General features: G+C 44.0%; 1 protein-coding gene across 1 annotated transcript; it reads left to right on the top strand.

The window, feature by feature from the left end:
• The first annotated feature begins 5,008 nt into the window (after positions 1–5,008).
• LOC135378888 (allergen Arg r 1-like) lies at positions 5,009–13,407 on the top strand. Its single transcript, XM_064612047.1, has 5 exons — positions 5,009–5,133; positions 7,926–8,071; positions 9,835–9,893; positions 11,141–11,230; positions 13,205–13,407. Exons 1-5 carry the CDS (start codon positions 5,044–5,046, stop codon positions 13,348–13,350), a joined length of 531 nt encoding a protein of 176 aa, XP_064468117.1. The 5' UTR covers positions 5,009–5,043; the 3' UTR covers positions 13,351–13,407.
• Positions 13,408–13,443: the final 36 nt, after the last annotated feature.

Genomic DNA, 13,443 nt, shown 5'->3' with positions numbered 1-13,443 from the left:
TAAAGAACAATGAGTATATCACCACAAGGAACATTGTAGTCACTTTTGATCGACCTACTCTTACACAGAAGCATAAGATCGGATACCTCTCAGCAGACGTTCGGCCGTACATTCCAAACTCACCTCCAAACATTTCCTCTGCTTCAGATGTAATAGATTCGGACATGCGGCTGATGCCTGTCGTGGATCACCTTGTTGTGCGCGCTGTGGCCAACATCAACATGAAACAAATCGATTGTAAGGATTCTTGTCGTTGTGTTAACTGTTCAGGGGATCATCCTGCATGATATAGATTATGTTCAAAATGGAAGCTTGAAAAAGAAAAACTGCATATCAAGGGGACAGAAATCTTAACTTACCCAGAAGCGAGAAAGAAAAATCATCATCATGGAAAAGTCATTCGCGGCTGTAATAAAAGGAAAGCCAACAATGTCAACAGTTTCAACACAAACTGACATTACATAATCTGCACCAAACTCACATGAAGAGCAAACTGACACTGTTACTGCACCCCCAAAGAGTAGTGCGGTTATGGTGCTGCCTGCTGCAACACATTGCCCCATAGAAGGTACCATAGAGTGGAATGATGAGGACTCGAGCACTGCACTGTCTTTTGCCGGTACAAGCTCACAAACACAAAGAAAGCGGAAAGCTGTCTTGTGTGCCAGCCGCTCACTTCCTGACATCTCTGACAGAGAGCTGGCAGAAGCCAGAAGGAAAACTCCAAGGCAGAAAATATCTGCACCCAAAAAGATATGATAAGTCATCTTCACGCATGAGGACACTTCCTGGGATGCTACTTCCTGGTATATTTGCTTTGTACACACATGTTATGGGTCCGTCAGTTCTCCGGTGGAATTGTCAGGGATTCACTTCCATCAACAATCTTTTTGACAAGCACGACACAGTATGTTTTTGTTTGTAAGAGACATACTTGCGAGAGACATAATGCAACAAGAGACATAATGCAAAACATGAAAAACCTATTCGTGGTTGCAATATCTTCAGAAAAGGTCGTACAGACACCACTCGTTCGGCGGGTGGTGTGGCCATACTAATTCCAAAACCCCTTCCTACCAAAGGCTTTCCACTTGCAAGAGATCTGGAGGCCGTGGCAGCCCAAATTTGCTTCCAGAGGGTCATCACCGTATGCTCTTTCTACCTGGCTCCAAATGTCATAGTGAACAAGGGGGAGCTGGAAGATCTATTCAACCAACTGCCGTCACCATTCCTAATTCTAGGTGACCTCAATGCACACAACCTTTTGTGGGGCAGTGCAAGTGCTGACAGACGCAGAAATATGATGGAAGACGTCTTAAGAACTCACGTTGCCTCCTAACTAGAGGCACTTCAACTTACATAAATGCAGCTACACAGAGTTTTTCTACGATATATATACATATCTTTGTGTTGCCCATGTCTCTTTCACTGCATAGACTGGGAGGTGGATGAGAACCCTATGGTGATGACCACTTCGCGGTGGTCCTAAAATTCCGTGGAAAATCAGTTCATTTAACAACACGTCCACTACGATGGAAATTGTCACAGGCAGGCTAGATTTTATTCGAAAAGGAAGTTAATGTTGTCCGTCATCCTTTGTCCCTACATTCCTTACATTTCTGATGTGACTGCGCCGTACAAATCCCCCATGGTCAAGAGATTCATGGAACTCCAGGTAGGTTATGTGTGCTCATTTCCACACCCTCGAGCCCCGTTTTCCCTGAATGTCGCCCGTGAATGCCTTTTGTGCCATGTACTGACCTCACCACCATTGTCATTCCTGTCATCTCATCCTTTGTCTGTTTGAAACTGATAGAGTCGTACCACCCTTTTATACGTTTTTATTTTTATTTTTATGTTTGTACGAACCGTCGCTCTCTACCTTACAATATCTTATATATTCTGGAATTTTGTAACTTGATGTTAAAACTGCGGAACTGCAGCCTTCTGCACCCGAAAGTCTCCTCTCGTTAAAATTTACCGTTTTCTTTCTGTTGTGAATCTCTATCGCCGCATACTTGCACATTGCTCTGCTACGCACTACGATGTTTTCCTTTTCTTGTTTTTTCCCCACACTCATTTCCCTTCATTTGCTTTACATACCCCGAATCCCCATAGCAGGTCCCGAGTAGTTTGGGACTAACATCTCCATTTTTCCTTTACCAATCAATCATTAAATCGATTCATTAAGAAATATCAGCCTGAGCATGGGCAACACTCTCAAGACGAATCACACGTACGTCAGCTCAACGGTTGAGCTATCGTACTTGTCATACTTCGTGAAAATGAGAACTTCTTGAGAACTTCTTCACGCTCAGGCTGATGTCTCTTCATTGACCTCTTTCGACGACGATTGTTTGGTGGAGCTAATTGAGGATCTAACTTTAAAAAATAGGTGAGCGCTGACCTAGTAGTTACATGCTCCAGAGTGTCGTGTAACTCAATTGCAAAGGCGGCATCAAGCTATGCAGCTGTCATACCTCTTGAAGAAAGAAATCTTCTGGGACTATAAGAAACACCCTATATACACAACGTCGCGTGGGAAAGAGAAAGGAAAAAGAACTAGGGGAAGGACAGATGTAAAGGACGAACAAGAGACAAGGTTCAGGAATCAAGGTAATCGTTTGAAAGCAGGTGAATGGGTCAGGAGTGAAGCAGGAGTCCACAATAATACAATTACCTGCATTCAGGGCTGAAAAGTGCTTCTCCAAGAAGGCGTTTTTGTGTGTCAGGATCCCAAGCTAAAGCAGCAGTCTCTCTGTGTCAAAGTAGTTGTGCAGAAGCTGTTGAAGCTGATTTTTACACAACAACAACAAATAAATTAATGATAATTAATGGGGAAATTCGCCACGTAAGGTGTGTTTTATGCGGAGAGATAGAGTTTTGTGCGATGACCTGGCATTTGTTTTTGGACGTTGTTGTGCTTTTCGACGGACTTGGACGTAGCGCGTTACAAGTAATTGCATTAGCATAGTAATCAATTACGAGTAATTTTGTGAGTAGTCCATTAGTATTGCGAGCGTGCAATTTTTCAACCAACCTGATTACAATTCTGGGTAGTCGATTACTGAGTAATAGATTACCCCTTTTTTTCGATCAAACTTCATTCATAGACGAAACCAAGCCACAGGTTCCATCACATAAAATTTCTATCTACTTTGCTTTTCACTACCATAGGTGGCCTTTGTAATAGCATTTCGCACGTTCATTTTGATTACTTGGAGACACCTTAATCTCTTCCTACCACAGCCTGCTGTATTTACAGTAGTGCAAGCTTCGCTCATAGTGAGTCACCTGGAATTTTCAAGTTAGAATGTCACGCGGCTGAGCGCTTCTATTGTGAAGACCTCAGGTTCGACTCCTCGGAAGGAGATGAACAGAAAGGATGCTCAGAACACCGAGTTCGTAGTTGCGTGCTGGACAGAAGTTCACGGAACATGCTCTTGCGCATTTCGTCCTCAGAGTGACACGCTAGTAGCGAATGGGATCGTACGGACATACAGACGTGTGCCTAGGTAACCCAGTCACCTGTTTGTCAGCCTGTATGATACCATTCGCTGCTAGCGTGTAACTCTGAGGAACAAATGCGCCGTAGCGTCTTCCGTGAACTTTTATCCAGGGCTGTCCTTCCTCTTTCAGACTGCTATGACGACTACCGTAATTTTCGGTGTATAACACGCACCCTTTTGTTTTCGCCCTCGAGGAAAATGTTTCGATGTATAACAAACACTCATGTATAACACGCGTCATACAGATTGCTCGTATCGCATGCAGCATTAGTCACACTTACGAACTCAATAATCGAAGAAGGAAACACACCATACACACTTTGGCATATTCTCCACCAGCACTCAGCACGACTAGCAGCAATACACCAAGCACAGCTCAATATGTACCATGACATTTTATTGTTCATGATCTCCGCCCCTTTTTGTCGGGGAGCAGCGTTGTAGTGTGAATTAAGTCAGTCATAATTCAAGGATTACGGTCAGTTGCATGCCCTCTGGAGCGCCGGTGTTATACAAGGTCACTGGCGGTCCTGTGCGGATATGTATCGATAGCACGGACTCATGGATAACACGCACGCCTATTTTTTGAAGTTTGTTTCGTGTATAACAAGCAGTGTTATAGAGTGACAATTACGGGCAGATCTCCTGCCTTATCGCCATGGCTTCGGTTTTTGGAAATGCTGATGGTGATGGAGAGAATAGACAAAAACAATGCGTTCTTTAAATGCATATTATTTTTCATAAATATGAGGTCCTATCCTATTCAAAGTCGACGAAATCCAATCTGAAAAAGCGGCTCAAAGGTATATGTAACTTCACGAACCTTAATTAGTCGCATGACTTATTATTATCGCAAGCAACTGTCAAAGTAGCGCGTTACTTGTTTAACAGTTACTTCATTTCAATTTTAGCCGAGTAATTTGCACGAGTAAAAAATAATTTTTCACCTGAGTAATTGTAACGTTAATCAATTACCTTTTTCGAGTAAAGTGTACAAGTCTAGATGTTCGACATGTGTAGACGAAACTGCAGACCTAAGAAATTTAATGTGGGACAATTTTTACGGAAGGCACAGCATAGGAGAACGTATGACTAATCCTAAAATCATACTTAGCTATTGAAAAAGAAGATAGAAGGTTCTAGACCAAAACTGTATTATACAGACGAAACTGCAGACCCAAGTAATTTAATATGCGACAGTGTTTGCGCAAGTGTGAGAAGGTATGACTAATTCCATAATCAGATGCAGTGATTCAAAAAGAAAGTATAACCGTCTAGACTAAACCAATTTCTACGATGCAAATCACCAGATGATAGGCAATAATGTACCAAAGCAAATTAACCAGTTTGGATTAATCAGTCTGGGAAGATATGGCTACGAGCGTCTGATGACGTTAATTATTTTACTGTTACACGAACTGCAGTCCTTTTTCATTATCGTGGCACGGTAAAAAGAGATTTGCTAATTAGTTTAGCAAGTATAAATACCGCCACTGTCAGCTTCTGCCATCATCGACCAGCAAGAACACTCAAGATGCTTTCACTGGTAGTTTTCCTCACTGGCTGCTTCTTCGTGGCAACTGTCCATGCTGCGTGCAAGACTGGCCCTTTCGACGCCAAGACAGTAAGTCAATGACCAATGTAACGTGCCTCAGATCTTAGTGGCTTTCCAGCAAAAGCAAGGTCAGGTTTAAAATTACTTCAGTTATTCGCATGTTGAAATTAACGCCTAGTTTTCACTGCTATTTTGACGCATCTTTTTCATTCCCGTATCACCAATTACAACGAGTCTATGGAAGTTAAATGGAACGCCGTTTTTACTCTACGGGACGTAAAGTCGCATCTGCGCTGTATGCGTGGGTTTCATTGCACACTGTCTCCAACCACCTGACCCTCGTGAAATTCAACCAATACCAGTCACACATACATCACACCATAGGGACACACTTTGATTGCATCGGCATTACGAGTATGCATGTCTGTACTGGGGGAACATGAATGATGTTCCTATGGCTGAAGAACTGCTGGTACTGCTTGTCATGTGTGATAGGAAGAATTTTCGCCGGTAACTCTCTATGACTGAAAAAATAGTCACCCCATACATGTTTGTGGAGCTGTTTGCTAATTTCGCCTGCGATTTTCATTTGAAGAACAAACCAACGAACTATATCCATCTCTGTCCACACAAAACTCGAATGCGTCTGGTACACAAGTTTCCGTTGTGTGAGAATGGACCACATGCATTCAGCACAAATGTCATGCATATTCGTATACGCATAAGAAAGAGCCACGAAGCAAGAGTTACAATCATACTTCCAACGCCTACCAAACTTTCCTTCACTTCCGTCTGTGTCTCTGGCCGAAAAACGGAAAGCAGTAAAATGCGAATACCAGTCCAGCAGATTGAATAGCTCACGTGAGAAGCTTAGTTAGTGAGAAGCTTAGTGAGAAGTTATAGAACGAGTTTTCGACCATGTGATCGGTGTAACATGTAGCATCTAGCTAGACTACAAGGAGCACCTTGTCAGTGAAGTGCAGAGCAAAAGCAGCGTTTCTAAGTGACGGTGTAACACAAGCGAAGGAGGGGAATTATCCACCATGTAGCAGAAACGTGACAGTCTGTCCCTTGGTACGCTTCATCCGTACTCCTGCGCCAAAATTGCAAAAACAAAAAGTAGTTTGCGTGGAAAATGTGGGGAATACAAACCGGTGGGGAATTTCCCACCGGCACAAGCTACTCAGACACGCCGCTTTCCACGAGGGACGTTAAATGTGGTGTGCCATGTGTGGAGATTTCGCCGCACATTAAAGAACCCTCAGGTGGGCAAAATTAATCCACAGACCCGACCATTGTGGTGTCGCGACGTAAAGCTCCGAATTATTATTAATTCCCACTGAGGGGGGGGGGGGATTTGGAAATGATATGGAGGAAACGACACCATAACCGCGTATACATGAATACAACAAAGTGTATCGTACCTAGTTGTCGAATCGAATATACACACGCAAACGCGTCGTTCGCTAGGAGAGCGTATCATATTCAATCCGCTGAAGAGAGGTGGTTCGAGACGGTGGATAACGTTCAGATTGGGCATGTGAATAGACGATGTGCATCCACGGCAGAAGAGAGGATTATGGGAAGAGGCGTATGGCTGCGGGCTAGTCGTGTCGTCTGCTATATACTCCTAATCGGGGTGACGAAATGGGTCTATTAGGGAGTTCTCAGCCACGCTCCGTTTTGGATACGTAGGTTAGTCTACATTGACAGAAGCAGCACGGCTTACAGCCGTAGAGCACATTTCATCATGAAGTATGTTTGAAAATGAGGCATAGACGCTTAAGGACGTTCGACGTTTTAAGGTTCCGTGCGAAGGTAGCGGGACACCCTAGATGTCAGTATTCGCGTAAATGCGCCTTCTACAATCCAATATGACACGGCGTGACGCCACCTTCCGTGTGGAGTCGATGCGCATCCATGTAAACCGTGACGTGTCGTCTTCTTTCCGGTTCCGACTCGATTCTTATACGCTCATGTGTCATGTAAGCTCATGTAACATTTGCCTACAATCGGCTTTCGCGCGTACACCGCGAAGTATATTCTTCACAGGACATCTCCCTCGCCAGGAACGCCCCCCCCCCCCCCCTCGATTGTATGTCGTGATTGCTCCATAGTGCACACGGTATAATGGAACGGCTGTCTAGTGGTGAGGTCATTCGCCACGAACAATACTTTCAAGAAAACTCGCAAGAAGCAGTGAAATACCTGAAATTTTTATCCATGTATTGCTTTGGAGTTAATGTGGGGGCATAATGCCTTCATGAACGGCAAGCATGGAGCAAAAAAGGTTGAGAACCACTCATTTAGATTGTATAAAAGGAATGAACAATAGGTAGAGAACTTATAAATATGTAAAGAGAGCGGATATGTAGTCGTTCGCAGTCGTTGTGTATTTGTGTATTTGATCAAATAGCAGCTAGGAAATGAAATCGGTATACTAATGCCCTTGTGGAGGCCATAGTATAATACTAGCTTAGTCCTATTAGTCCAGCGACGAATCGCAGTCATTATACCAGTGGAAAAAATTGGAGACATAATATCAAACAACTCAGGAAAAAGGTGCTAACGCCAGGAATCGAACCTGGACCCTCCTGAGTTCCGGTCAGGGATGAACCCGTTGCTTCGGCAAACTCCCGCTACGACCCGCCACCGTCTCGCGCATGTGTCGTCATCTTTTTCGGAAATGGCCCATTTCTGAGCACCTGGAAAGTTTATATTGTTTAGTCAGCGCTGCCTTCTATAGTTCGAAGATATGATCGTGGACGTGATGACATTCTTTACGACTATGTTGCTTGAACCTGGTAAAAGAATGTGCTTCAGGTTGATTCACTGACTACTGTCCTTTCTCTCTAATTTAGAGCATTATTGGACCCGGCAGCGGAAAGTACTATCTGATGAAATCGACATACAGCGATGAAAAATCCTGCTTGTACGTGGTAGCTCGTCCGAAAAGGACAACGTTCCCCACAGAATACCCGTTCGGGTACAAGGAAAACGGTAACTGGTGAGTACCAGAGACGTATGAGCCATTACAGATACTGCTCGCTGACAGAAGTTACAGAAATTAAATGGATATGCAACACCAAACACAAACGAATGTTTCACAGAATGCTGTTTGCCCTGTTACACAAGCTGGACTGCAGGGAACGCAGGCGCTACGTACACACAGTGTACATGCAGGTGCACACTATGTCCTCAGAACTTTTCCAGTTTTACGGATAGATGTTGGTGAAAAAAAAATCCCTGAGGTCCAGCTAGTGCAAGACGACATTCCGTTTCGGTGCACTGTATGTATGCAGAGATTACATGGAATCGGGCTGCGAACAAGCAGCAGAAATCCGATATTTACTTATATTTATTTATGTACCCTCACTGCCGCGAGGCAATACGGAGCGGAGTGGCTAACGTTTGAAAAGGGGATATTAATGTAACCAGCGTACACAAATATTTACGAAGAAGTTATGAAGTCCACATGAACAAAATTGCACAGATACGAGTATGTAATAATAAAAAAAGAAATAATTCGGTCGCTTGGAGCAAACAATGATAGCACACGCGTACAACTTGTAGAGCTAGAATGGCTAAGCAGAGAAACGGTTGCACAAACGTTTCGTAAATTGCTAGACATCAGTAATGAAGGTAATGGCACCGGGAAGGCGGTTCCGCCCCAACGACGTACGAGGCAAGATGAATGGTGAAATGACCTCGTTGTGAATGACCATGTTGTTGCACCCATGGACGCGACAAAGCGTCGAGTAATAACAACAACAACAACTTTACTAAATGATGATGAGTAGAGAGTTTAAGAACACTGGGTTAACAAAAGACTTGAGTAGGAAACAACACCCTTCGCTAGGTTCCCATTTGAGCTATAAGTGACGGTAACATAGTCCTCCAATGCGAGAAGAACAGACGAAGTCAAGGAATATGTCCAAAATTTACGTGTTGGGTGTACTTTCTGAAGGTGAAATAAGGAGAATAAAGAACTAAGAAAACACACCCAAAAGAAAAGATAATAACAAGCTTTCATACACAGCCTGCACTTCGTTCGGTGAAAAGTCGCCGTTGCAGAATGGTGTTCCGAACAGTGCTGTTTAACAGTGACTGTTCGGCTGATGAAATGCAAACCTGCATGAAACAAAATTTTTGAATGTTTTATTGTTGTTTTATGCGTGGTCCGATCTTCTTCATTTATTTCACCTTTAACTTCCTTGAAATTCAGCGACCTGTACGCTTTTACCTCATTCAGCAATGTATTCGTATTCCGTGTTTGAAAGTACTGTACCGTTTCTTATTCTAGAAATAAATAATTACTTGCCGCTTGCTTTGTTTCTTCATTCAACAGAAATGCTATAAGATCATGGCAGTACGCATGCAAAGCTACGTCCGACTTGATCGCCACTATTGCACATTAGGAAAGTATTTAGATAACGTTTAATTGACGTTTAATCTAAGTATGCGTTTAGTGAAATTGATGTCAAAATGTTAGCGTTCTGTTGCCGTTTTCTTAAGCCTCAACTACCGTTTAAGGATGCCTAGGCGTGGTGTGACTCACTCGCTACAGGTGCCATAGGAAACAGTAAAACGAGCAAAAGGCTGAATTTCTTCATCAGCATTTCTAGCTGGTTAACATTTTCTTTTCTAATGCTGCAACTGTCCGCGTTTAAAATGCTTTCGGAAAAGGGCTTCGTTACCCTTTAGGTATTGTGCATGTTCTATGTTTAGTACGCTCTGCATAATATTGATACTTCGGCTTTTGCTTTGCAGGGTGGAGGACAAGGGGACGGTTGATGGCAACGGCGCAGACATAATTGACAATGATGAAAGTAAGTTATCCAAGCCTGACAGAGTAGATAGCATTTAAAAACAAATTTTATCCGTCAATAACACGTTGCGGGAGGATTTAACTGCTAGTGTTGGAGTCCGGGATATTCGGAAATCCCGGCATCCCGACTGCTTTTTTTATGTCCCGAAATTCCCTCCCGTGATTTGCTTGAAAAACTCCCCGGATTTCTGGACTTACGGAGAATACTGCAATCCTCCTGTTGGTGCAGCCGCGACGCAGCACTGTCGAGTAACGAGTCTAACACTAGTTTTGAATGATATTCCTTTACCTCTGGCCTCTTAGGCGGCCCGATAGCGTGCGCCCATTTCCTTCAATGCGCGGCTCGGTGAGCGGGTATATATTGTTGACACCTGTGACACATGTGCCGGAGCGCCGTGCATTGGTTTGCCCTCATGGGTGTACCAGAAGTGCTTTATAAGGGCGTGACGTGAACAACGGCACAAAGAAGAAAATAACTGCTAAAAAGCAAAAGATAGCATAAGAATAGAATTGCTAGGGGTTGGAGGTGTTGGTTTAGTTTCCACGATGAGCAAACAAACGAAGTCTGTAGCGATTTCTGATTTGCGATTCAACTAGTGCAATGTTTTGCGCCTTGCGTGCCGTCATTTCCTGCCATATTTTTTGCCAGATTCCGAGCAACTGCGCTCGCTTAGTCGAAACAAAGCAATGTCGTGTGTCCTTGTGGCGGATTCCGAGCGCCAGGACTTTGCTGGTAGATCTTTTTTTTTCCTCCAGGCCTCAAAGCGATCGGGTAGCGGATTGCCCAACTATATCCGGTGTCATCACATCGGCACCGCGAGGGTGGTGGGGGCACTCATTGGCCCGCACGTCAAAGTTCACACGTGTTAGCAGACGACGGAACCCGAATACGAGCTACCGCGATGCCCCAAGCGTGATCCAAGCGACTAAAACCGTTACATTGCTTGCATGCACGTTCGCGTGGCAATGGGCAAGTGATCCAGCGCGGGCACCGACCTAACAACCCTCGAGCGCTATAGGCCGTCTTGCCGTGAAATAACCCCCTGAATTCTCCATTAATAACATCTGAGAAGAGTCTCAAAAGGAATGGTTCTCTGTTTGTGTGACGTGTGATGTTATATAGAAGCAGAACAGGCAATGTTTTCTCTCGTTTTATGCATAATATTGCATTTTTGTTGAACGCTGTATAATACCTTGTGATGTGTTTTACGTAATGATAAAGTATGGTTCCCGTGATCCTATTAACAGAATTTGGCCAAACTACTACAACATTGGTCTACTCGGACTACACGCTGTGCGATGTTGGACTTTTCAGTGGAAAGAAGGTCGGGGGACCACGTAAGTAATTCGACTGTACCTCGCAATAAAGTGATGATCGAAATTGCTGTTGCAAAATAAACTACTGTAAATATCTGACTATAACATGCGCAATCGCGCCCACGGGAAACTGCCAACACCTAACTTTGACTCTCCTAATAATAAACTAACCAACGTGCGGGTCCGTCGTCTCCGCCCTGCCAAGCAAAATGTGGCTTTCGTTCGTTGAGACGACTTGCACAAATATAGAAACCCGGTGAATTTGAGTGGTTAAATAGTGACGTCATGTTTTAAACACGGCATATCATCTAATGAATCAATTGAGCATTCTTCTTCATTCCTCTTGTTTCGAGAACATGAATTTCCAGTTCGGGGATTTCTCAACCAAGAATATCGAAGTCCTCCCAGTAATTCCCCCCATTTCTTCGTCTTACCCTGTATTCATACGAGTCAGTTTTCTGCCGGCTGACGCTCAGGCGGCAGGGAACGTCACCGCTCTCTGGTGCCACGTGACCGGCGCTCTTCGCCACGTCACCACTTTCTGATCTCCGGAGCGGCAGTCGGAGGCAGCCGGATATCTTGTCCTCCCGGCACAGATTCTGACGACCGACGGCGTCTGCTGCCGGCAGAAGGAGAAGGTAACGCAACGGATACTTATCGCGTGTGCTTTTTATTTCATGAGGATTGTTCTGTATGTGTCCCATACAACGACATTCACTGTACTATGGCCAATTCTGAATTGGAACGCCAACGATGCTTGGCTTTACCGCGAAAGTGGTGCAACGACACACCGGCGCAGCAGCTTTGGAACAATTATGCAACGCATAGATAGATGCTTACAATGTAGTGTTGCATAGGAAGCTTTTTCTCTACGTGAGACGAAACAGACACGGAAGACAAATCATTAATTTTCTAAACGCGGATATTTCTTTCGCTGGACAGACGTTGACTACAGATAATCGTTCGCTTGCACCTTTCCAATACATGCATAAAAAACATAATAATTGGAAGATACTCGTCCTACCGAAAGGAAAATAAAAATTGATTTAATTTAATTTAATTAATTATTAACTACCTGTAGCTCGACATCACAGCTTCATCGCCAGTCCATCACTTGTCAGCACGCTGTCGCGCCTATATTGATGCTCAGCATCGGGATACGCTTCATTCGTGGAAAATAAAACCGAATGTGACAACGTCTATTATCAAAATACTCCGACAGGCGTTTGGGTCGTCCACACGGAGATTTGGGTTAATGCTGTTTTACATTCCATAGCGCTTCTTCGGAACCTATTCTTTGGCCCGTATCTTGTCCTGTTTCTCACGTGAATGCATCTGAATCATCCACAAGGAGCTCAAGTTTTTTCTTTCATTGATCCATCCTGCGCTAGACACAGAGGTTATGCAAGCGCGAATACAGAAGGGATCGGAAAAGTGACAGCCGCCGGGAAAATGACTCGTGTGAATGCTAGAGAACGAGCGGACGTCTTCAGACGCGTAGTGACCTCGTTTATCTCGGATATCCTCTCACTCCTTCCAGACTTGCTGCCGGCAGAAAACTGACTCGTGTGAATACAGGGTTAGAGTCGACTGAGACTACATTCTCCTTCGCCGACCTCTAGTTATACGGCAGAGGTGCCGTGAGAGAGATCTCCTTTTGAACATAATCACCTATTGTCTAGTAAATCCATCCCTCACGAATACGACAGGCGACGGCCATGGATGATGATCAAAACATATGATTCGCACTCCTATCACGTTATGCCACATGTTGTTGTGATACGAGCCACTGACGTGTATGCTGAGGATCACGAATTCTCGCGTTCTAAAAGAGTTGAACTGAGCTGGCACAATTTTATGATTTGAGCGTTTCAAAGTTTACAGTAGCCTATGTGTTTATTTGCTCTATTGATGTTGCATTATTGGTGACCACAATTCATAATGGTGCTGCGTGTCACTTGTATTCGTCATATCATGTATATTAATGTTTTACAGATGTTGAACTCTGGAAGCACAGCGATGCCAATGAGAACAGCGAGGATTTTAAGTGCTGCAAGGATCGCTACGAGGCGGAAGTTAAAAAACAGGGCAAACAATCAGACGTTAGGGAAATCGGCAGTGATTGCGATTACCCTAAATAGAATCCAGTTGAAACCTGTCCTTCATAGACAGGCTAAATAAAGATTCCTGCATTTTAACGCCTGCGTATGGGTGTTTCGCTTAGTCTACAATCT

This window comes from Ornithodoros turicata, chromosome 1 (assembly GCF_037126465.1).
Source record: "Ornithodoros turicata isolate Travis chromosome 1, ASM3712646v1, whole genome shotgun sequence".
In the NCBI taxonomy this organism is placed as follows: Eukaryota; Metazoa; Arthropoda; class Arachnida; order Ixodida; family Argasidae; genus Ornithodoros; species Ornithodoros turicata.
Note: the sequence above shows the minus strand (reverse complement) of the source record. Positions and strands in the feature narration are given on the sequence as shown.